The sequence below is a fragment of the Drosophila guanche genome, unplaced genomic scaffold, assembly GCF_900245975.1.
Source record: "Drosophila guanche unplaced genomic scaffold, DGUA_6, whole genome shotgun sequence".
In the NCBI taxonomy this organism is placed as follows: domain Eukaryota; kingdom Metazoa; phylum Arthropoda; class Insecta; order Diptera; family Drosophilidae; genus Drosophila; species Drosophila guanche.
The window spans coordinates 8,120,060-8,143,784 of NW_022995746.1; the positions used below are offsets into that span (position 1 = coordinate 8,120,060).

The 23,725-nt window shown below is 39.9% G+C and overlaps 4 protein-coding genes across 7 annotated transcripts; 2 read left to right on the forward strand and 2 right to left on the reverse strand.

Annotated features, from left to right (window-relative positions):
• Positions 1 to 13: 13 nt before the first annotated feature.
• Positions 14 to 10,240, reverse strand: LOC117582558. 4 transcript variants are annotated; one of them, XM_034270388.1, is made up of 10 exons: positions 10,156 to 10,240; positions 6,791 to 6,795; positions 6,031 to 6,608; positions 2,793 to 3,135; positions 1,814 to 2,217; positions 1,625 to 1,746; positions 1,450 to 1,565; positions 1,262 to 1,379; positions 733 to 1,202; positions 14 to 197 (listed from the first exon to the last, which is right to left on the reverse strand). In XM_034270388.1, coding segments are annotated over exons 3-10 (1,887 nt in total). In that variant the 5' UTR covers positions 6,344 to 6,608; positions 6,791 to 6,795; positions 10,156 to 10,240; the 3' UTR covers positions 14 to 196. The 4 variants fall into 4 exon arrangements, with proteins under 4 accessions (XP_034126279.1, XP_034126278.1, XP_034126281.1 ...); XM_034270387.1 differs by having other exon boundaries at positions 14 to 1,202; XM_034270390.1 differs by lacking the exon at positions 6,791 to 6,795 and having other exon boundaries at positions 14 to 1,202; positions 10,156 to 10,227.
• LOC117582208 lies at positions 3,944 to 5,434 on the forward strand. The gene is made up of 2 exons (XM_034269816.1): positions 3,944 to 5,031; positions 5,093 to 5,434. The coding sequence occupies exons 1-2, from the start codon at positions 4,090 to 4,092 to the stop codon at positions 5,291 to 5,293; spliced, it is 1,143 nt and encodes a 380-aa protein (XP_034125707.1). The 5' UTR covers positions 3,944 to 4,089; the 3' UTR covers positions 5,294 to 5,434.
• A 6,191-nt stretch (positions 10,241 to 16,431) lies between the features above and the next one.
• Positions 16,432 to 17,122, reverse strand: LOC117581825. Its single transcript, XM_034269269.1, has one exon. The coding sequence runs from the start codon at positions 17,078 to 17,080 to the stop codon at positions 16,667 to 16,669; it is 414 nt and encodes a 137-aa protein (XP_034125160.1). The 5' UTR covers positions 17,081 to 17,122; the 3' UTR covers positions 16,432 to 16,666.
• A 1,127-nt stretch (positions 17,123 to 18,249) lies between these two features.
• Positions 18,250 to 18,712, forward strand: LOC117582101. The gene is made up of 2 exons (XM_034269665.1): positions 18,250 to 18,378; positions 18,446 to 18,712. Exons 1-2 carry the CDS (start codon positions 18,374 to 18,376, stop codon positions 18,678 to 18,680), a joined length of 240 nt encoding a protein of 79 aa, XP_034125556.1. The 5' UTR covers positions 18,250 to 18,373; the 3' UTR covers positions 18,681 to 18,712.
• Positions 18,713 to 23,725: the final 5,013 nt, after the last annotated feature.

Here is a 23,725-nt window from a genome sequence, read left to right on the forward strand (position 1 = left end):
TGTTTTTGCTTTGTTTTGTTCATATACACAGATAGCACATTAAATATCAATATCATTAATATTATTAAATTAAAAAATACAAATATCTGCTTGTAAGAGGATAGAGATACTGGTACACATCTTTGTTTTTTCCCTTCATCAAATAGTTTTTTCCAATCGGATATGTTCTCGCTATATGCTCTCTCTCTCTCTCTCTCGTATACCCAAAAAAGCATCAAAATCGAAGAGCGCTAATTGAATTTATACGAGTATATCGAGGGTATCTATGGTATACGTATATATCTTTATAATTTTGAGTGAACATTTCGTTCGTTTATGTTTTGTGTGTTCGTTTCTAAGTCGAATATTTATTGTTTATATAGTTTTCTTGGTTTTTTGTTGTGTGTTTGCAATTTCTCGCTATGTCTACAAGCTTCGTTTAAATTGCTGATAAGTTCTTTAGGATTAGGTATAGTATATTTGTTGCCGTATCTTCTGCTGTTCTTTCTGGTTTTGCTGTTGTAGTATACTTCGTTTCACCGCCTCGTTCAATGCTAAACTTAAAATGTACACAAGAAACTATGAACTAAACTAGAGAAATGCTTTTAAAAAATTAGCCCAGAACTATACAAAAACGCTTTAAGCGCCACCCTCTTCACAGATCTCACGCGAAAAAAATTATATTTTAACTTTATGTATGTAAAACCCATATCAAACTTCCCCACGGCCTGAATTCTCCTACGAGTAGGTCTCTACTTGGGCAACTCATAGATCTGGACGGGCAACGCTTTTGGCGTAATGATCTCATCCTCAAAGTCCTCGTCATCGCCATGGATGGCATAGTCGCCGCCATTGCGTTCACTCTCGAACTCATTGGGCACAATCTCCACATCGCTGGGACGAGAAGTGCTGCGCGATCCTCCGCCAGAGTCGCCGCCATTTCGATTCGATCTCGTCTTGGTCGACTTGCTGATGAAGTCGCGGAGTATGTGCGAGTACAGGATGTCATCCAGATAGTACATGGTGCCCAGGTTGTACACGAATACCTCACTCTCCGTTATCTGGGCATTGTTGACGCCCGTATAGTTGCTGCCCGGATTCCGTGTGATCTTTATGTGACCGCCGCCGATCGTTTCGTAGACCTCATTATCGCGCAGATCACGGTTGTAAAGACGGCCGCGAACAAAGTGATTTAAGAGCATTTTTATTCCACGTTGAGAGGCCTAGAAAGTGGAAGGTTTAAATACTTATTGTATGCTCAAATTCGTTGTTAAAGACTTACCATAACCTCATCCGACAGACGATCGAAACCAAGCTTCTCAAAGGCCCGATCCTCGGGCACAAAGAAAGTGTAATTGGCTCCTGAGATATGTGGAGCAATCTCTGCGTTGTTGAGATATCTTTGGGGGGGGGGATTGAATAGAAGACATAGCCCAGCATATCTCAAATAATAATCCAACAATTCCTTACCTAGTAATCTGTGTGAAGCGTGGATCTCTTTCCAGGGCCAAAAACGAATGCGACAAAAACTGTGCGCCAAACCAGGGGAATGCCAGCAGCGGCGGAGTCTCCTTGTCCTTGTGCATCTGCAGATGGAATCACATTAGACAAGACTTTGGATAAGCCATAACCGGGGGGGTGTTACCTGGTGCAATTTGGAGACGACAGCCTCGGTGACAAAGAGCACCTCCGATATAATGAACACCTGATTGCCATTGGAGAGGGTGAAGTCGGACATAATGCTGACATTATTCACCGTGGGGGTGGCTATTCCAAGGAGCAGAGAACATTGTCGTAAATTGAATATGGAATATAATTTATGGGGGACACTTACGTTGGCCATGGAAGACAACATCGTCACCGCCCATGGTGTGAACGACGACCTCGTCCATGTTCCTCACATCCGAGAGTCGGAGGGGCCGCTGCATGGGCAGGAAGTGATTGAGCAGCACCGACTCGGTGAACTCTGGCACACTGAACGGATAGAAGCCCCAATCGATGGGATGCCAACGCTGGAAGGCATTGTCCGAGGGTATCAGCACCGTATAGGCATTGTCATCCATTGTGCGTGTCAGATTGCTTTTCGATAGAAAGTGTTGGAACACTTTTGTGCCTGTCTTCATGTTGGCCAAAAACGACATCAGCGGACTGGCCTTCGACTCCTTAATAATGGGCTCCACTTTGGCATGTGCATTCGTAATGTTTGGCTGTTCCAGTGGCTGCGGGTCATTGTAGCGGCTATAAGGGGGGTGGGGGATGGTCATAGATAGACGTATATACAAATGGGATATATATATATATGAAAAGCAGATGCGGAAAAGGAAAATCTAAATGTGTGTGTGCAGGAAAGTTGGACCAGCAAAAACTTTGTTTGCGGCCTGATAAATTTCGCATGAGTGCACTTTTGACCGCAAACAAACTAGGACTAGGATGAACTTAGCACTCGCTAGATAGGAACGCACAGTGGTGCGAGATAAGCCCATTCGGTGGTCAAACTATTAAAGACTTTTGTAGGATTCATCATAAGCTATTTATTTATTAACTAAATACATATTCAACTGACTGTCAAACTATCTACAAACTAATTGAGTTATCAATCTCACTAATTGCCTCCAAAACAAAGATATATACGAGTATATTTGTATGGTAATGGGAGATATTTAACTGATTAGCAACCACCAATTTGTATGGCCACCAAAATGCTCCTTATCAAACATGTCCATCTTGAATGAAAAGTTTTTCAAGTCACTGCGCTTTAAGGTGTTTATGGGTGGGACTTGTCCCACTGTAGCATAACGAAGGGCTCTACTCACTTGTTCGTTTCCTGTATGTTCCGCTTGGAGTAGGGCGACTTTCGATCGCCCAAATAACCATCAATTCCGATGGCCATCAAATTCTCATTGATACGCAGCTTGTAGAGTATTTGCTGTCCATTGAGTAGCCAAACATTGTTGTGGGATTTTTCCAATTTACGAAAAACGATTTTATGTCCGTTCCCATTGCCGTAGGACTCCTCCTCTTCCTTGCTATTGGCCACACCGCTGTAGCTGTCAAAGAGTTTCCCAGGCACCAAATGCTCCAACATGAACTCCTTCAATCGCGGCTTCTCGATGGTCCGCACATCGATTTTGGGCACAATCAAGGTATAGGGAATGTCTGCAATTGGAATCGGGGCCAGGTAGAGGTACATAAAGATGTATAGAAGAGATGGTTAGATGGAGAGAGTTACTTTGGGAATTGCTCACTTAAAAATGTAAACTGTTTTCGTTTCATTTACGGCTAGTGCCACCCCCCTGAGTCCCCCACCTGTCTGCATGCTAATCAAGTAATTAACTTTCGGCTGTGCTCTGCTCGGGGTGTTTGCTTTTGCTTCTCTTTTTTGTGGGTGTGTGTACGAAAATACTCTCGTGGGAGCAGGGGGGGGGGGGGGGGGGGGGGGGGGGGTATATGTTGTGTTAATTATATCATATTATTATGCAGCACACATAAAGTATATTCCCGCATGCACATTGTTATGTTGTGCTGGTAGCAAATTCGCCATAATGCCTAATGAGGTAATAAGCTTTTAGGGCGCCGCCAAGTAACTTAATTTGAATGTGTTTCTTAACATTGCTTTTTTATTCTTAATTGAATTTGCTTCTCATAACTTATTACAGCAGCTCAGTTTGATTTTATATTGCTTTTTCCACAGTGATTCATTGAACCAAAATAACTTCCTTAGCTGACACTAAATTAAAAGTATTTTGTTCAATTTTGTGGAGCTTAAATTCCGAAACACACACAAATTAATGACATTTAATCGTTCTCTACTATATTTCCCGCTCGTTCTTTCGATTTCAGAATACTTCTCTAAATGCTATCGTCTGTTTTCTATACCTGAAACGAGTTCAAAAGAATTTAGAATATATCACCCATTGCCTTGCCTGCCTGTCAATCCTTTCGTTTGTTTGTCTATTAGGTAAATGCAGTAGTTTTTTTTTATGATCCGCAGTTGGACAGTTGAATGAAGTCATTTATCAATGTCACACAATCCCATTTTTCCCCGTTTGGCCATTAACAGACTTTCCACAGCATTGACAACTGTGAGGCACTGGGAGAGCCAGTTGTACCATGTCCTGCCTAACGAGTGTACTGCAGCTATTGCAAGTGCTGACAACGATTTCGGGCTGCAACATCTACAAATATGTGCCACAAAAGCAGACATTCCGGCTGAGCCCACAGTTGAATTTGGCTGTGGGAGTATGCCACGGCTTCTGGCTACGACCCTGGCTGTTGTCGATCTTTGTAATGTATTCGATATTCTTCACCTATGAGTTCGTAGATGTTTTGGTGAATTTGAATCCGGGCAGTGACAGTGCATTGAATATGTTCTACATGGCAACGCGTTTCTTTATGGGCAATAATACAATTTTAATTAGTTACTTTATTGCCTATTACTATATCTATCAGCGGCGGCAGCTGCGGGACTTGCTCAACGGATTTGTCCGGATATATTATAGATACAGGGGAATATGCGGCCAGGAGCCCACCATTAATTGGTGTTTCTTTGTCATACACATTGTTAAAATTGCTTCCGTGACCATGCGACAATCGCTACTCGACATGATCCCCTTCATGTCCAGTAGCTCGATTTTCTGTATTTTCTTACGCAGCTCGGGGTATCTTTTCGGCAGCATTCAGCCATTACTGATGGGCGTGACTGCCCACTTGGGTATTCTGATCCTTTACTCTTGCTACGTTCTGCCCCCATCCCGACCCAATCGACAGAAGTTGATCCAATTGATTGACTACTGCAAAAACCTGATCGAGTTGCGACGAAAGTTTGAGTCGCTCATCCGACCTCTGGTCTGGATCTGCATCATGGATGACTTTATCTTCTTTGTGGGCACACTCCATTTGTACTTGTATGAGGAGCGCATATTGGGTCTCTATTTCTACACTTTTGTATTGGCATTTTCCTATCCGCTGTGTTTTGTCTACATCAATCTGGCCATTGACTTTGCCCAAAGAGAGTTTGGACAATTTAAGAATAACTTCAAGCCCCAGCGTCAGGTGAGTGAGTTGAATTACATATTTACTTTTGGTTTTGTCTTAGCTTTCTTGTTATCAACAGTTGCAAATGTTTTGGCTCTACCGTTTGGCGCTATCAAACGGAGCGGACAAGAGCGAATTTAATGTATTTCGCTTAAATCGTGGCCACATCTTGCAGGTCCTCAGCACTGGCTGGACGTGGGCCATGTTTTCGAATAGCATTTACGTGAATAGTACAGAATTTCTGAGACATAAGGAGAGGGTTCGGGAAAAGCGGCACTAGTGGATTTTATATACAAAGTTCATAGAGAGATAGATTGATGATTTTCGAGAGGAGTTTTTTGTAATTTTTGACAATGAATTTTGTACTTTTGTAATCTTTGATATAAATATATGTTCCATACTATTTTGTCTGTAATTCTTTTTGTGGCTATTTCTTAGACTTCCAGTTCATATCGCAACTTTCAACTTCCAAGCTCCATAATTAAGTGTATTAAAAGCTTTGGCCTAACATCCATAAATACTTTAGTTTGCTAGCTCTCCCATAGCCCGTCTATTAGCTAAATGAGGTAGTTCTGGACAGTTGAACGAAGTCATTTTTCAACGTCACACAATCCCATTTGGCCACCCATATTTGTAGTTTGTGGAAGTTTGGTAATCAGTTCGATATGTCCTGTCTAATGTCCGTAAGCATTGCAAGCACTGACCACGATTTAGGACTGAACAATTTTCAAATATGTCCAACTCTCAGTTGAATTTTGTAGTGGGAATGAATCACAGATTCTAGCCTTGCCCTTCCTCCGAAATGAATGCCTTTCGCCTGAATCGTGGTCACATTCTGCAAATCCTCAGCCACGGCTGGCTATGAGCCATGATAAAAAAGATTTTTCCCATCATTAGACATTTTTCTAATATATAAAGTAATAAAAAAGAATCTCTTCAATCAAATTTGAAGTTGTTCACATAGTTGGCCCAAAATTACATTTTTACTCTTAAAAAAGTCCCACTGGCGGTACTCACCCCTCTTAAACTTATAGGCATACAGCTCGAGGACGGGAAAACCATCGTCAATAAACCGAACGACTTGCTGCCACTTCTCATCTTCCTGATTGCGTTGCAGGCCATCCAACTCGGGCAGCACTCTGCTCTCAATCTGCTTGGCATTCTTCAAGCTGGCATCGATTTGCCGTTCCATGGGAAAGCTGATGGTGGATGCATCTGGGGAGGCAGCCGGAGCTGCAGCTGCAGCTGCAGCTGGAGAGGCTGTGGCACTCTGCAGCAGCAGCAGCAACAGAAATGTTGCCACCGGCACTTGCAACATTTTGCGCGACATTCAAGTTTCGGGTTTCCCTTTTGCTTCCTTCTTGTTCGTTAGCAATTTGTGAAATTATTTTTAATTGCTAGCACTTTCAGCGAGTTATCCCCTTTGTTTTATTCGAGTTTTATGTTCTTCTAGTTTTTTCACTTTGTAGTTTTTTTTTTGTTTTTTTTGATTCAGTTTGGTTTTGTTTGATAGTTTTTACGGTACCACGAGTTTATTCATTTTCGTTTGTGTATAAGTTTTTGGGCCAAGCGAAGCTTTACATAATTGTCAAGTGCTGTGTCCGGGAGTGGAAGAAGAGAGGAGGCTTATACTTGAGCACACTATCAAAGGCGATTTTGATGAGTTTGCAAACTCTGAAGCTGATTGAAATTCAAGACATACCCCACCAGATTCAAGCTAGTGTTTTGTATGCAAATCATATCGCATTTTTCGTCTCTATAAAAAAGAGATATGTACATGAACTGCCTAGAATAGTTTGGCTTGGTTTCATCACGATTGGATTTACATTTGATTGCAGTCGGCTGCATATTTGGTTTTGAGGGAAAAGCCCTGCCAAGCGATAGGGTGCTATGGTCCCTCCCTTACTATCTTGATAAGATGCAAAATAAATGGTAATCAAGAATAGCCGTAGTTAAATTTTGCACACTCCTCCTTCAGTCGTGATCCTCTTTTGTTGGATTTTATTTTAAATTTGCATATAAATCGTGTCTACTTATATAGTAAACCATCATATGAGACAATTTGCTTATTTGCTGACCTCTGCGCTCGGATCTGATCGCATACAAGGCTGCTCGCCTCAGTCGGTTGGCGGCATGTGTTGACATGCACAGATACAAAGATACGATAATACAGATACAGATACAGATACAGATACAGCAGCAGATACCAACACAACTGTCAGATATGTGAAGAAAGTAAATTAATTTCAATTAAAGTTGACAAAACTAAACGGCAAACTACGGCGTAAATAAATCCAGCAAAAGAGGAGAGCACACAAACACTTGGCGGCAACTAAAACTAATCAAAGCAACTAGCAGAAAAGCTTCCACGAAAAATGTACACATACAAAAAAATTGCACTCTTGGGATGACTTCCTTTTTTTGATTCGGATCCCAAATGGATGGTCAGTATGTTTCTATTGAATTTTATAATATTCTTAGAATAAATATTTAGCTTGCTGTTTCACCTTTGGCGCGCATTTGGCGTACTGAACTGAACTCAACCGAACCGAACCGATTCCCGTTTCATACTGCGGACCTGTGGACCTGTGGGTCTGAGCTCTGGCTCTGGCTCTGGCTCTGGCTCCGGCTCTGGGCATTGGGGTGGGCGAAGCGCCCGACTGGAAGACCAGAAACAAGAGACTATGGCAGAAGCAGAGGACAGAAGGCAGAGAAAAACGGGCTCAGCGTATGCCCACTGGGAAATGGGATGGCACTGCCCCAAGAGGGAACCTGTTTCTCAGGCAAGCTAGGGAATGATGGAATTCTGAGGGATATATATTTGTTTTTTTTGGAATATTATAGCGAAAGTTTCTGCAGGTTTTCACGCACTTTGCGGAAACTGTAATTATTGTTTACTGATACCCTAGAAACTATTTTAGATGGAAGATAGATTCTCAACAAGAAAGTAAAGCTTCTTAATTAGGCATGGGAAATATATATATCAATGGGAGACAAAATCCTGACAAAATGTATACAAATTTCAGCCATTATTTTTCATATTTTGTGTTATAAAAAGGCAATGATTTTCCCATTCCATAACGAGAAAAACAATTTCCTTCTTATTCATATTCCGTGTGCATTCGCCACTGGGCATTTATCACTTATCACAAACGCTCATTATTCATGATTATGCTTTGACTTTTGTGCAAAATTGTGCAACTACCGCCGCCGCTCGACGCTCGATGCTCGACGCTGTCCCGGCTCACATGGAATGGATGGGTGTCTGTGGTGTGGTCTGGTTCGTCAGTGGTTCCCCATTATTGTGGAACTCTACAGAGTCTGTTCGCGAGTCCGTCTGCCTGTCAGTCCCATCGGTCGGGAAGCAATTGCTGTGATTGTGCTGACGGGGGGCTGTGCCGCTGAGCTTTGCTCTCCCGGTGGCCACAGACTGACTGCTGCACCATATAAAAGTCGTCTTGCCTTATTCCAAGTCTGAATTTTTGGCTTCACTTCCGATGTCTTCCCTCTGCCTTATAAGCTATATAATGAGAGTCTCGTGCAAGTAATTTTATGTTTCTCCCTCACTGTGGGTCTCTGAAAGCAAGTCTGCCGGCTCGGTCCACGTAATTGTAATTGATATTATGGTCATGTGGAGACTTTATTTTTAGTCAGCTTTTAATAAGCGACAATCGAGCTGCATTTCGTATGGGTTGGAGGTTTTCATTTTATATCTTGATTAAATTTTGTGTTTTTATCGTTCCACTTTTTGTATGTTAAATTAAATTAATAGTTGAAAGATTGTAGATTGTCCAGAAAAACTGAAGATGTGTAAATACGAGTTTCAGGATATTAATCAAGATTTTTTTTAAATAAAACGAAAAATACGAGAAGTATTTCTGACTTTATAAATTGTTTAATCTGATAAGTTAACATTTCAATAAATGTTTGAAAAATAATAGTGACTTATTTTAAGTAACTTTAAGCAAGGAAAATTGCTTACAGGAACTGCCAAGATTCGGTGTCGAATAGATTAGAAAATATTCTGACAACTCTTTAATCACCAAATTAATTGAGTTTCAGGAACTTCCCGGTGAGAAATCAACAATTAAAGCAAATGTCAAACATCTCCCAGGTGCTGCATTTACCGGGTGAACTTATAACAAAGTTGAGTGAAGTATTTATAAAATTAGCCGCTTTAATGTGAGCTAAAATTACTTGTAATTGGCAGCTGTGATAGTTTCAGAGCACTCGCCCTTCCATCAACACGAGCTTTTCCCCCAGCACAGTTTTTAATTACATTTTCACGTAAAGCTTGCGCTACGTGTTTGCCAGCTGCTTTTCTTTCTCCGCCTCTGCTTTGTGTGCACATTGACTGCATTCCTGTATGATTAAAAAATTCTTGGGAAAACTATGCTCATACATAGTTTTATCCCTCAGAAAAGCCGGTAAATCAAGCCAGACACGCACACACTTGTTATGGAGTCATATATTCATATGTGGGCTGAGAAAATGGCCAGGAGGGCAGGGCAGTGGGAGTGGGATCAGGTACTGGGCAAAGGCATTACCACCTGCCAGGGAAAACTTTGCCAAATTTATGTATACGAAAAAAACAGGAAGACTACAGCTACAGATATGTACTAGTGATAGTACTACGACTACTACTACTACCACTTCCACTACTACTACGAGTAGTACAGCGTACTACGGAGTGGTATACGAGAATACTTTGGTGACGAAGAGCAACAGAGCAGCAGGAGCCGCATACAGAATGCTGTATACAGAGTGCAAACCAATTGAAATTAATTTGCATAATATAAATCTGGACATCCAGCAATAGAATGGAACCGAATCCAGGCCCAATTCCCCACCCAGGGGACTCGAGCCGCACGATGCACACGCCGTTAATTCTGGGATTATTCACAGTTTATTGCACTTAGTTTTTCTTGCACACAAAAGTCTTTTCTCATTCCATTGCGATACCCCGTTCCTTTTTTTTTTGACAGTGACTTTTCGCAGCTATTCCTTTTCCTTCCTTCCCATTGATTGAATTTCTCGTTTGTGTGTTTGTTTCTTTCACATTATCTTTGGCGAGTTTTGCTTTAATTAGATTAGTGGTTTGTTTGCTGCGGATTGTTTAACTGTTCTACTGAAATGTTTTACTTGTTTCACTGGAAATTTATTATCCGCTCGCGCGGCTCTCTCTCGGCTAATGTTGCGTCTGTTGTGCCGGAAAAGTGTCGACAAACGAGAAGCTTTTTCTTCGGTTGCGCCGCTTTTGGGGGTCTCCTTGGTTATTGGCTAGGGTTGTCAAGCTGCTTGAGGACTCTTGTAAGTCGAAGAGTAGTAAACGAAGGCAGGTTAAATTATTCTAAAAAGTATATTTAGTTTATTTATAAAAAATATCTATGTTTTTGTTTATCAACTTGCATTTTTGTATATTTTCAGCGCATTTGTTTGCTGCTTAGCTCTGTGCTTTGACTACGTTACTCAAGACAACTAAGCGAAAGCTTTTATGTAGTCTAAGCTTGTATGAGCTTTGTGGGCGCATTGTGTGCTTACCCGAGACACAAACCACTGTTTAAATTTCAGTAGTTAAGTAAATATTACTTAAACGCATTTATATAGGTGGGTCATTTAAATTCTTAAGATAGTGACTGTCAGATGTGTGTCTAAAATATTATTTCGAGGACTGAAACTTGTCGTAAGTTTCATAAAAATACTTACATCTTATCTTATGTTAATTAAAGTGTACACTCGAAGTGATTCATGTACTGATTAAGCTTATACCCAGGTAGTGTCTCGTATCCGATTACTCACAATGCCAATGATGCAATGGAAACACAAGATGTTCAACTTTGTTCAAAGAGGTAACAAGTTACGAGTAACAAAGGAATAATTGATCCTTGATATTCCTCTGTTAGTGTTTCCAATGACTTAAATTTGATCAACACGTTAAATAAATATACTTAAAGAAAGAAATTTGTGAAGCTATTTAAAATATTTTTAAATGCAAATGGGCATGAATGGAAATCAATTGAAATGCACAGTTAAAATTGCTCAATTATTCGCGTACTCCTCTTAATCAAGCGGTTTCCTTCCCTCTCTCTCTCTCTCTCATTCTCTCATTTTATATTCCCTCACTTTCGCATTGTGCATTCAGCGCATTCTTTGCATTACTTTTGCTCAATTATGTATTAATAAAGTATATGCCACGTATTTCATGCACTCAAACTTAATAAGAGAGAATGCCTAGTCGCGTGTAACGACAATAAAATACCCTGTACTTGGGGGAGGTTCTATGATTGGGAAAAATACATTTTTTAGACTTTTTGGCCATGAACAGCTCGACAATTGATGATAAAATAAATCATCTACAAACTTTTTAGCTCAATTTATATTTACGATTACATTATACCCTTTCATCCACAAATACCTTATGTACATAAATATGTATACTATAACAAGACATAAACACATTGAACAGCACTTGGGCGGCAATTATCAACACATTAACAGGTCGCTCCACTCGTGTGATTTATTTGGACAATTCATAATTATTATATTCAGAAGGCATCATTGTTAGGCGACACGTGACAGTGCAAACAATATATAAAATGTATGCTCTGGCAATTTGTTTGTTGCACGCAAACATAAAAACAATGAATACTTCATATAAATTCAAAAAAGAACCCGTCAGGCATGCAACAACATTATGGCTATAAAATGTCAAATTAATTTTCATGCCATTAAATGCATTTAACAAAAACATTGAATAAATGTTCAACAATCAAACGCAAGGAAACACAAATCAATGCAAACGATTCAAGGTTTTCCAAGCTAGAATCGAGAATGAAACACACACAGAAAGATAATGGGATGAAGAGATGGAGATGAAAGCAAAACAAACCAAATAGGAAATGAAATTTATTTTCGACTGTCGTTGCATTAGAAACACTGGCGGCACATAATCAGATGGGGAAATTTGAATGCTATTACAGATTTTGAAATTTGACATACACAAAATATTAAAGAAGTATTTGTTTGGTTATTTTGCTGCTTTGATATGGATCAAGTGAGGCCACGGTAAGGGGTTTGGGTTTAAAAATCTGCCATAAACACAGTAACGAAAGATCTTGTTCCCACGCGGCCCGTTTCTGTTGAATATAATTGAAAGATAAGTACAAAATATAACAAAATATAATCTTTATTACCATTTTGGTATACTTTTCCTTCTGTTTGCTTGTGAGCTTACACCAAGCCCTGGTGCCATGTGGGATCAAAGTTTTTGGCGGCAGCCTGTAATGCTTCCTTCTGAACTCCCGCAAGAAGTTCCAAAATCCATTATTGGTCAAACCGAGAGCTTTTTGCGTATTACTCGAGTAATTTTGTAGCCTTCTTTTATAAGCTTTAGTTTTCTTACATTTTTTACATTTTGCCATATTGACTAGTGACAGTTCAAAAATGTTACAAAGATTTTTGTATTATGCTACGAATTGGGCACTTTTCCACAGCCAACTTTTGTTGGACTGATGTCAGAGACTTTATAAGCCTAAAAGTCACAGTACTCCCTGCAAGGGTATTTAAAAAAGAAAGGGAAATGAAAGCTAAACATGGACCAAAAGCTGTGCATAAATACGGCTTAAAGAGCGACTGGCTTAAGGTCTTACGAATCGTCTGAGGAAGAGTGCTCACATGGGGGCATTGGGGTACTACCATTGGGAACGTGCATTGAGCTAGCAAAAACAAACAAATATGGCTATACAATTTATCCAGTCGAAAGTTTCCATTCCGGCCCATGGACCAGAGTTGCTCTTTTATTTAACAGCATGTATTTACATAGATTTACATTGAAAACACTTTAAATGCCTGGCAATCAACGCCTGCCTGACTGAGGACTAAGTTGAATCGGTTTGGCAGGGACTGGGACTGGGACTGGGACTGGGGGCTGGCCTTGGACTAATACTCGGACCGGACCAGACCTGAGCACAATTGTCCTCCTGACTGAAACATAGTTAAATGACATGAAAGAGCGATGCCCCCAGGCTTCTCTAAGCCTTCCAAAAAGTGCAACGAGGTCGACAACACATACACCGAAGCAAACTTTGTGGTTAAAACTAAAGTGGCCTTTTTAGCATTCTACAAATGCCAACAACAACACAGAAAAGAAGAAACAGCAACAAAAAGAGCAGAGAAAGTGTCCAAATAGTTGCAAATAGAAGAGAATTTTGTGCCTGCTCATCTGCATTTGGCCACAGTTTTCGCTTTGGCCTCTTTTTTAATATTTCAACACATTTTTAGCACTGCCATGGAGGAGCACGAAGAGAGGCAGTGGCAGGACGAGGATGAGGACGAGAACCTGGACCAGGTCCAGTCCGACATCGAGGAGTTTGGTCTTTCTCGGCTCTTCTTGCGGTAATTTATGCATGCTGTTTGCGCTCTCTCGACTTTTTGGCCTTTGTTGGTTATAAAATAAATAAAGGATGTCACAAAAATGCTTTGACATGCTTGTTACTCTACCGAATATTCGTAGTGTAAATCTCAGTGCAATAAATACAAATTTACTTGATTTAACAGTGGTTTAAAGAATAGTTAAAGGCAAGTGCTAACAGATACTTTTTCCACTGATTTTTTTTTAAGAAAATTAAGCACAGTATGGACTATGTTCTTTCATATTTCATTCTTTCTGGATGACTTTCCACAGCGACCCAGAACAGCTTTAATGTTCATTCAAGTGGTGTACCATTTGCAGAGTGCTTTATGCTGTTGATGTTGATCCTCGCTTAATGCTGGAAAGTGTCATCCTTTATGGTTCCAACAGAAATTATTGCCAGTAGGCCATGTTCCAAGGCTAGTCACCCAGGTCCAGAAGAATTGTCTGTGTTCCGGGTTGGAGAGCTTATCACAGAATTGGCAGTTAGACTTAATTGAATATTCAAATGTTGCTGGGACGGGCTGAATGCTACCCCCTGAATCTACTTTAACTTACAGTAAAATATTCGCCATTGAACAATAGTTCTTTAAAGACTTTTTAATTGAATTATTTGCAACTGAAGTGTGGAAAAGCGACAGCTTTAATTGAAAGTGAGTCCATTTTTGTGTTGTTTTATTAACGCGGTTACACTTTGTAGTCTGGTAATTGAATTATAAATTGTGTGTGGATATAAAATAAGAGCGCATAAGTTTGCGAAATTTGCATAAATAATTAACATAAAATGGCCATGCATTTCCAAGCCACTTGCAATACAATTGTTGAGTCGAACCAAACCATATTAAATTGTTGCACAGAGTTGAATACGAATAAAACGAGTCTCTGAGGAGTGTCAGTTGGCATTTGTATTTTATTTACTCTAAGAACTCTACGTGATTCCCATAGGATAACACATTGAGGAGGACACCATCTAGCATGCATTTTATTTTCCTTTATTTTTACTATCCTTTTCTTGTTGTTTTTTGAGTTTTGCTTTTCTTGGTACTCGCTGAGTGAGCTAATGAAAAGCGTCCAACTTAGATTTACTTAAATAAAATTCCAAGACATTTCCCTCGGCAATAGCCACATGTCTTGGCCTTTAGATGCATTTTGGTAACAATTTCCCAGCTTGCTTTCATTCGAGATTTCTCCTTTGGCTGTTTCGAAGCTTTGTATAAACTCTGAATAAAATTAAATGTGTTCGTTTGCCTATGCAAAAATCAACCATGGCCGGCTTTTTTTAAATGTCCTAAAAAAGGAAAAAAATCTACAAATAAATGTGAAATAAAATATAAGACAGCTTTTGTTTAAATGCCTTTTATGTGCAATATTGAGCCAGAAGGCATATAAGCAATAAATCAATGCAAAAATAACTCATGTGCATGTTGAATATATTTTTGCAACGGTTGCAATTTGCACAATTCTCGCACAACAAAATGAGAGCACTAAATTCACACAAATCCCGATTTATATGTTCCAGTCTCAAAAAATTAGCTTAAACAAGGCTTTGACTTGGCGCATTACCTTAATCAGATCGTCTTTTTGCTCTTTTCCTGTCAGACAGGGAGTGTTAAGCTGAGTAAATTGTAGCATGTGTAGTTAGAGCTGAACTTCATGATACCCAAGAGGTGAATGCATGAAATGGGTGCAGGATATTGTGCTCGTTGCAGATGAAATGAGTCGGGGGAAAAATATAAGTGTTAAACGTACTTTTATTAGGACTACCCCAACAAAAACCTCTCATTAACAGGGTATAGCAGCAAAAGGCAATGTTTTTGCTTTTGCAAAAAAGTGTAGCTAGCCAGGAGACGCGACACGGTCCTCGGTTGTCGGCGACCGGAAATGGAATTAATGCTCAAGCCAAGCGCCCTCCTCGGGGTTATAATTAAATGCGCTGGCCACGCTGGTTCCCGTTTCCCAGGTCTGGACATAGTCTGGCGCACAAATAGTGCACCCTGCAAATAATTAGCATGGCTAGGAGTCCTGTGAGTAATTAAGGTAAGTCAGCTGTTGCCCTCGTCTCAAAGAAGCGGGTGACACATAAAAAAACTGTCGCCCATTGTCAACGGAAATTAAAGTTTAATGGGCCAACGCGTTCAGTTTTTTTTCTTTTAGCTGCGATTCGCATGTGGAAGTGCTGGATGAGCTTGTCGTTCTAGTTTTTTATGCCACCCAAATGCTGGTAGCATTGCCAGCTATTAAACTAGAATTTTACCAACCAGATGACAGGAGCACAGGCTGCAGCTGCAAGGCGAGAAAATTGTTGTAAAAATAACGAAAATAGCCCGCGGAAGGGGAGAGTTTTTTAACTGGTGGCATGTGAAAAGCAATTACAGAAGTGATTTGGAAATAATTTCCCGAGTGAAAATATTTAGAAAATGGTTAGAAATAAAATTTGCTGGGGAACATAGGAATTAGAATATTTTTTGCAGGGAAAGTTGCAGGTTTAGAAACAAAATTTGTTATCGAGAATGTTTTGCACTGAGAACAGATGGTTTCCTACAACATTTTGGCGTCTGCTTTAAGCTTTTAAGGTATTTGCAGCTAATGCTTGTAGCCAAATAATTCATTCATAACTGAATGCATATCACTGATGTGGTAATGGCTCATTGTCTCAATTGCCCATTGTGCTAGGGCTATTAAATTAATTAATTAGACACATGCATCGAGTGTAAGTATACAAGTGGTATACATATGTATGTATCTTGGGCACTTGTTGGCTCTCGTTGCTAGGCAAATATGAGTTTATTTGTAATTAAATTTCACAAATTATTGACAGCCATTTCATGTACTCCACTGCACGTTGGTTGCCGCTCTTCGATAGCAGAAACAACAGCCTAATCTAGGTCGATTTAGCGCTCTCAAGATTGTGTTTATTTATGGCTTTTTGTTGGAATCAACTGTATGCTTATCAGTGAATGTTATGTATTAAGCAAAATTTAGTTAATAAAACTCACATTTTTGTTGGTTTCTTTTTTGGGAGTTTTTGTTTATTTAATACTTATTTTATATCTTGGGTATTTAAGTTATTAACGGCTAAGTTTTTGTTAAGCTTTCAATTTATTTGCACAACACACAAACCAAGAGCATTTTGATAGCGAATCGGGGATATTAGCACGGAATTTATATACGATAACTCAACAAATTAGTCACAGACTGCTACCAATGAAGTGTTGTTTTTGGTGTTGATTTTCGTTGGTAGGATCACCGCACTTTGATGGACTGGACCTCCAGAAATATCATAAACGCCGCAATGGCCACATAGACGGCAACGATGATGAAGACATGCAGAGGGCTGGCCGTGAAGACCTGAACCACCAGAATCACGGTACCCACAGTGAAGACGCTGCTCAGGAAGAAGATCATCAGGATGGTGGACCAATTGCGAAACCAGGCATGCTTCTTTTCGGGAGGCGGGACATATATCGGCTTCAGCGGGCTGTATTCCTTTCGATATTGGGTCTCGTAGCCGCTGGTAAAGTCGGTTTCATCGTGGGCCAGGCCCGTGCTCGCTTTTATCTCGTCCGTGTCCATTTCGAAACGCGTTCGCCGCTCAACTACTGGTAACTGGCGGCGCAGGGAGCGTGAAAGAGCGTTTTTCCCTATATCTGTTTCCATTTCAGTTGATTACCAATCACCAGCGCACAAGCAGTTGTTGGCTGCGTCATTATCACAACTGCAAAAGGTGTTAATTCAAGCAACAACGAAGCAAACAGAAAAACAGAGAAACAGCCAGAGCTGACAATCTTTTTTTTATGTCATTTTGTGAGTCAGATAAGATACTCGAATTCTCTCAAGATACCCGAGAACAAGACAACTGCAGAACTCCCAAAAACACAAAAGAGAGCGAGAGATACTGAAAACCAATACAAAGCAAAAGGCGAGACAGCTCTCTTGGCGCATGGAATCTTATCAATTCGTACTATTTTTGACTCTAGACAAGACTCTCCAGAGTGTGCTCCGTTTGACCAAAGCATTTCGGTCTTTAAAATTCTCTTAAACTTTTGCGATAATTACTCAGTGATAATTTTTGTTTGCTTTTGCAAACAAAGTTGTGGTTTCGGCTTTCTGCTCAATGTCCCATCAATGACGTTGCAATGCCTCATGTGTTATTGTTTACTTCCAGTCTGTGACATATTTGCTTATAAAGAGCCAGAGTAATTCAATTGTGACTTTTTCCTTTAGCTGAGGTTATTGATAACCATAAACATATGAATAAACGAAATATGATAAACAGTTAAAGTAGTTAAGGTCTGGCGAAGCCTCCTATGTACACACGTATATGTTACTTAAAGCCGATATATGTATGTATGTTTATGTGGATTTGGCATTGAGTTCTTTGAGCAGTTTGTTCACTTTCTCCCCACTTACGCTACTTCTTAACGATACGCTTTCACCGCTGCCATTTCAGCATAACTTCAGAAAAACTTCTTGACGAATAAAGATTGAAAATGTGTTATCAAAACATAAACATAAACATAAACATACTCAGTTTTCTATTGCTCAGTTTTTCAGCTGACGCTTCTTGAGAATTGTCTAAGGGCAGTTTCTGAGCAATGCATCTCATATTGTCCGAGAGCAACAAAAGAGAGAGAGAGAGAGAGAGAGAGAACCAATAGTGTAGTTCGGTTACAAGGAAAAATAATAATATTTCCAAATTTTAATCTAAATCTGAAATACAAATATCCTAAGTAATTCAATGATATTATTTTATGAACATTTTTGGCGTCTGCTCGCAAGCCTGTACATTTTTTTGGTTGCAGTGTACACATTCAGCTGCATTTTTTTCTTGGAACTCATATGCTGGAAGCGCATACTGGAAGCGCGGGAATGAAAAACTTCCATTGAACTTGCTTCCCAGTATGTTTAGTGCCTTGAAGCTGCAAAGATCAAAACGAATTACAATTTGCAATGCGGTAAGATCAATTTTTTTATTGTGTTACAGTTGTGCTTAAATTTATAAAAATGTCGTAATATTTTTAGTGACGACACTGAGATATTGATAGATGGGGAGAGTGATTGTCCCATTACACAGATGGATCAACATGAACATGTGTCAATGGAAAATCAGCAGTCGGAAGAGCTGGAGTATGTTCAGGAGGAGCCACGATCGTATCGATTTATGCATAATTGGAATACTGTTGGAATTTGCCTAATTTATAATCTATGCATATTTGTGTTGCTGGTGTACATATATTTATACAAGCGAAATCATTAAAAAGGAAAGATTTGGCATACATTTAACAATTAGCTCAAGAAGAAACATGTCCTTCAAATATCCAGACAGAAATTTGTCAACATCAAAGAAAGGGAAGAAAAGGAAAGCTGCTTTTGCGATCTCCGACCTCCGCAGACCCTAAATGGATTCCAACTTTGTTCTTCTTTATAGCAGACAAACAATTTAAGTTGTTGACAAAGTCATCAGCATGCAGCAGCAGCAGCAGCGCCAGAAGGCAGCGACTTTCCAAGATATCCGCACTCGTAATGCCGCATCAGCAGGAAAAAAAGAGGCAAAGCAGAACTTGCCTCTGTTGCATTTTCAGTGTTTTTGCTGTTTTGTTGGCAGAACTTTTATTTGATGCACCACGAGCTCGACTGAATAGGAATAGAGGGTACGGATGGCGATGGCTGGCTTGGCTGACTTTCTGTTCAGCAATTAGGCAAATCTTTTGAAGCCAATTTGTTTGCTCTCCTTTTCTGGATATTGCGCCAGTTCTGTAGTACCCTTGTTGAGCTCTTGGCTCTGCAGGCATTCAAGAGATTATTTTATGAAAATGATGGATCTGCTCGTAATGGATTTACTGCTTCGTACGAAAGATATTTTCTGGTTCTCATCCTGTTGCCATTTATTTGTCACACTCTCCAATGCCACCTGGAGCATTTTACAAATTCCTTTTACTTTTTTGTGGCTTTTTGGTTGACATTCCTATCGTTCGACCTAATCTGTCTTCGAAACACGCCCATAAATCCCTAAGCCTCACACGATTGAGGCCCGCTTTGTGCACCTTGGCCGGTGCTCATTATTCAAATCTAAGACGCGGCTTAAAGTGAAAGTGATACAGCATACAGCATAGAAGAGGGCCATTCACAAAAAAAAAAACAAAAAAATACAAAAGAAAAGAATCAAAATTCATGAGGCGGTGAGGCGAGAGAATTATAGCGACTTACTTGATGGTTTAAAGGGGCCCGCGCCACAGGACTTTCCCTTGCTTCTGGACGGGGCCATGCGTTTGTTGTTGCAAACTTTTTCCATCAAAAGTTTCGGTTTTCGATACGCCTGCTGGTGGCACTAGCAGCAGCAGCAGCTTCGGCTACGGTGCCACAGCCACATCCGCATCCAGCTTCAGCATCAACATCAGCTGTAGCTTCAGCTTCAGGTTGGGCTACGGCTCGGGAAAAGTGCCACTTCCGCTTTGCGTCAGTGCACACGGCTGCAGAGCACAAAAGTGTGACTAAAGTGGTTTCTGTTTCCAGCCCCCCATAGGGCGCCGCCAGAAAACGACAACCACCAAACGGGTGGTGCCGTGCAACGTTCAGGTGTTAATTAACTGGGGGTCGGACTGCGGCAAGCACTAAATTTAAAACTGCAACTTGCCCAAAATTAATGAGACTTGCATTTGTACGAATTACGCGATGGGAGATTATAATTTTTCCTGTGCCACCTTTTTTATGTTTTATTTTTTGGTGCTTTTTCCACAAACTGCTGGCAAAGTTAACTTTCAAGTGGCCGAAAAGAATGGGCGTCAGAGTCATGAATATTCAGAGGTCTGCTGAAACATTATATCATCTTAATTTACTCTGGTTGATATGCTCAGGCAGTTTTAAAGAAGTGTTGAATATTTTGAATATATTGTAGACAATTTGTGATCTATTCTGCTGTTGCTGAAGTTAGTTTTAAAGATAAGAACCACTAATGTACACATACATATGTGTATGTACAGGTATGTGTATACGTATGTGCGCATCGAAGGGCAATGTTGAGAGGCTTCACTTTATTCTAGCTTATGGATCGTATGGATCGTGAGAGCGAGCGCGAGCCCACTCTCAGAGCGCTAACAGACCTGTAGACGGGTGCTCTAACATAACTGTTACGGGTGGTGATGCTGTCTGTTAGCGGGGAGCTTAACAGGCTGTTAAGCTGTTTAACAGTGCTGACGCCTCGCTAACGCTGCTAGTCTACCTGTTCCTGTATCCTGTTCAGCCATCCAATCTCAGTATTCCTATTAAGCTGTGTCGGGCATTACTTCTACTTCTAGCCCTTAATTTAAACACAATTCACGATTTTTAAGTTAATTAAATCTACAGACAAACCTCATACTCAAAAGTCTCTAAAATACCATTGATGTCTGTGTGTCATCGGGTTTTACACTGTGTGTGTGTCAACGAGGAATGTTGGCCAACTACTTAAGGGATATTAGCTGGCAAACTTAGGAGGAGGAGGAGAAGCCGACTCTCGTCCGAGTGAACTGTTGAGCTCAATGCCATGACACTAAATCAATTGGGCCAAGTGTCTGCTGTGACATGTTCAACTAATGATGATAGATCAAGCACAAGGCACTAAGTCACTCACATGCGGACGGGCAGTGAGGATGAGAATGTGCCTGGTTCTTGTCCTTGTGCGACACCGTAACTAATTTCCCTGCCGGTTGCTTGTAGTTTCATTTTACATGTCACCCAATGCCATGCCATTCCATCGCATTCCATTCTATACAATCCTCTCCGAGTGCTGTAAAGGACATTAAGTCACATGCAGGGCAATCTGTCAGAGTCATATCTCACTCTCCACTCTCCACTCTTCACTTTACTGATTATTTATTAATTTGATTTAATGTTGATGCAAAATGTGTACAAATTCGTTTGGTCACTTGTCTCCCTCATTAGTTTTAGTCGATGCATCAAAATGTTATTTATTTCATTAACTTTTTGTGAGCTTTCGGGTTCGTTAAACAGTTAATAGTTTTGGACAAAAGGTTTTTATCTCATAAATTAGGCAACATAAATTCCAGCAGCAGTTAAATTAAAGGACATAAATAATTTCGTGTTAGAAACGTGGTTTTGGGGTTCTATTTCTCACTCTTCTTTTTCATTTTGTTGTTTTGAAATTTTAATTAACGAAATGGCGAAATTGTATCTGAATTGGCTTGGGGCTGTGTCGCGTGCCAGAGAATGTGAAATATTAGTCAATATTTGCAAATAAATAACCAATTATACGAAACAATGTTGCCAAATTAGTGATACGCAATGCTGCATTTTAAAGATAATTAAATTTTAATTTTCGCTTAGTGGATTTTTTGACACATGTGTACAAAATGTGTACAAATAGTATGTCCTTTTGCTGTCCTTTTTAAACCCAATTGATTGTCCAATTCATTCACTCTTTGGATAAGCGAATGATCGATGAAATATTTTTAATTGCAAATACATGCATGTCCTCTGTCTTTTCTAGTCTCTTACCTTATTGTCTTCTTTAAAATGCTTCGAACCTTAAAAGCTGCCGAAAAATAAAGAGGATCTAGAGTGTAAGGAAAGTAAATAGACTGAAACCCCACAAAATACAGCGGCAAATGACTGTAATTGAATATTTCACGAAATTTAATTGAAACATGTTGAGCTCCAGATAAATTGTAATTACAAAACATACAACTACACTTGTAGACTAATTGCAGTCATATGTTTTTTATTAAATTATAAATTTGCATCATTTGCATTTGGCACTTCAAAGCCTCCACAATCGGCTTACACTCTAATGCCCATTAAGCGTAATTAACTTTGTGCACATTACTCCTATTGGTTGAACAAACACCGCAGACAACAACGAAAAAGACTCAAATAAATGTGCAACATTTTGAGGGAAATTTTCAAAAAATACTTCGGTTAAGTGGGGACAAATTGAACATGAAGTTTGAAATTAATTTTAAACTATTTTGACAGTTAATGTTTTCACTTTTGGACTGTTGGTTTATTAAATAAAGCAGGCATTAAACGTGACTATTTGTCTCTGGAACGGGTATTTGGGTCAGCTGTGGGAAAAACCAGTGCCAGGACTGGAATTTAATTAAATGCGCACATAAATTATGCAATATAATGGCAAACGCACTCACACGGGCACTCTTGCATATGGAATCGTATATTTCATTGCCTTTGGGTTAATACAGCACCCAGAGAGAGAGAGAGAGAGACTCTGAGAGACACACAGCCACAGTCACTGGCATAATTATATTTCCAAATATTGCATTCTGCGCCCCGAAAAGTATGCCAGCCGCTGTCGACTCAGCCGAGCCCCCTCACCCTCACTCTCACCCGGGGTCCTGGCTGTGGGTTCTGCAGCATTATTAATGCAATTGCTGTGGCAATGATGGGGTGGCGCCTCTGCAAGATCACAGTTACATCCAAAAATGTGCATTATTACTCTGGAGATGGGCAAGCTTAATTCCTGTTAACCATTTCGCTTTCCAATGGAAGAGAAATAGCCAAGAGATTTTTGAAACCTGTCATCACTTTTTACCATTTAAAACATGAAGAGATCTTGTCTGCGAGATCAGATTAGGAGCAGAATGAATGAAAATTAAGGTCTTAATATTTTGGTATTCTAAAAACTGTTCTATCACTTTGGAAGATAATTTTCCTGAATCAATAATTAAAGTGATCCACCCGCTAGGTACCTTAGAGTCTGAAATGTTGCATTATTTCTTATTCTGATTAAAATCTCTTTGGGATAATGGTGATAATATCGTAATGAGATTACAATTGAAATTATTATCGGGAACATAATCAAATCGGATGCCCCCCCCTCAACCATTGTCAACAGCCCGAATAACCGCACAGTTTGTTTTGGTTGCCATTTGCGTGCGGGGGCGTAGGTACATATATATGGTGGATATGGGCGTGTCACAGTTTCAATTTACATGCTTGTACTTCACACGCATGTCCATAATTTGCAACGCACACGAATACTAGTACACAAACACCCAACCGAGTGGGGGTGTTCCAAACAAGTGCAACAATATTGCCATTGCCATGGCTTGTTATTGTTTCTGCTGGCACTTTCCCGCTTGCCGTTTCCACATTGTCAGCATTAACGACAGTCATTATACCCTTGAAGAGGGTATTACGGAATGGTTAGAGATGTTTGTTAATCAGAGGACATGTCCCTCTGTTTATCTTTTAATATAAAAAACGAAGAATTAAACTAAGAAAACTAAAAACAGTTCTGCAAAATGGAATATTATAAAGCTTTGATGCTAGGGCAATTAAACTTCGGCT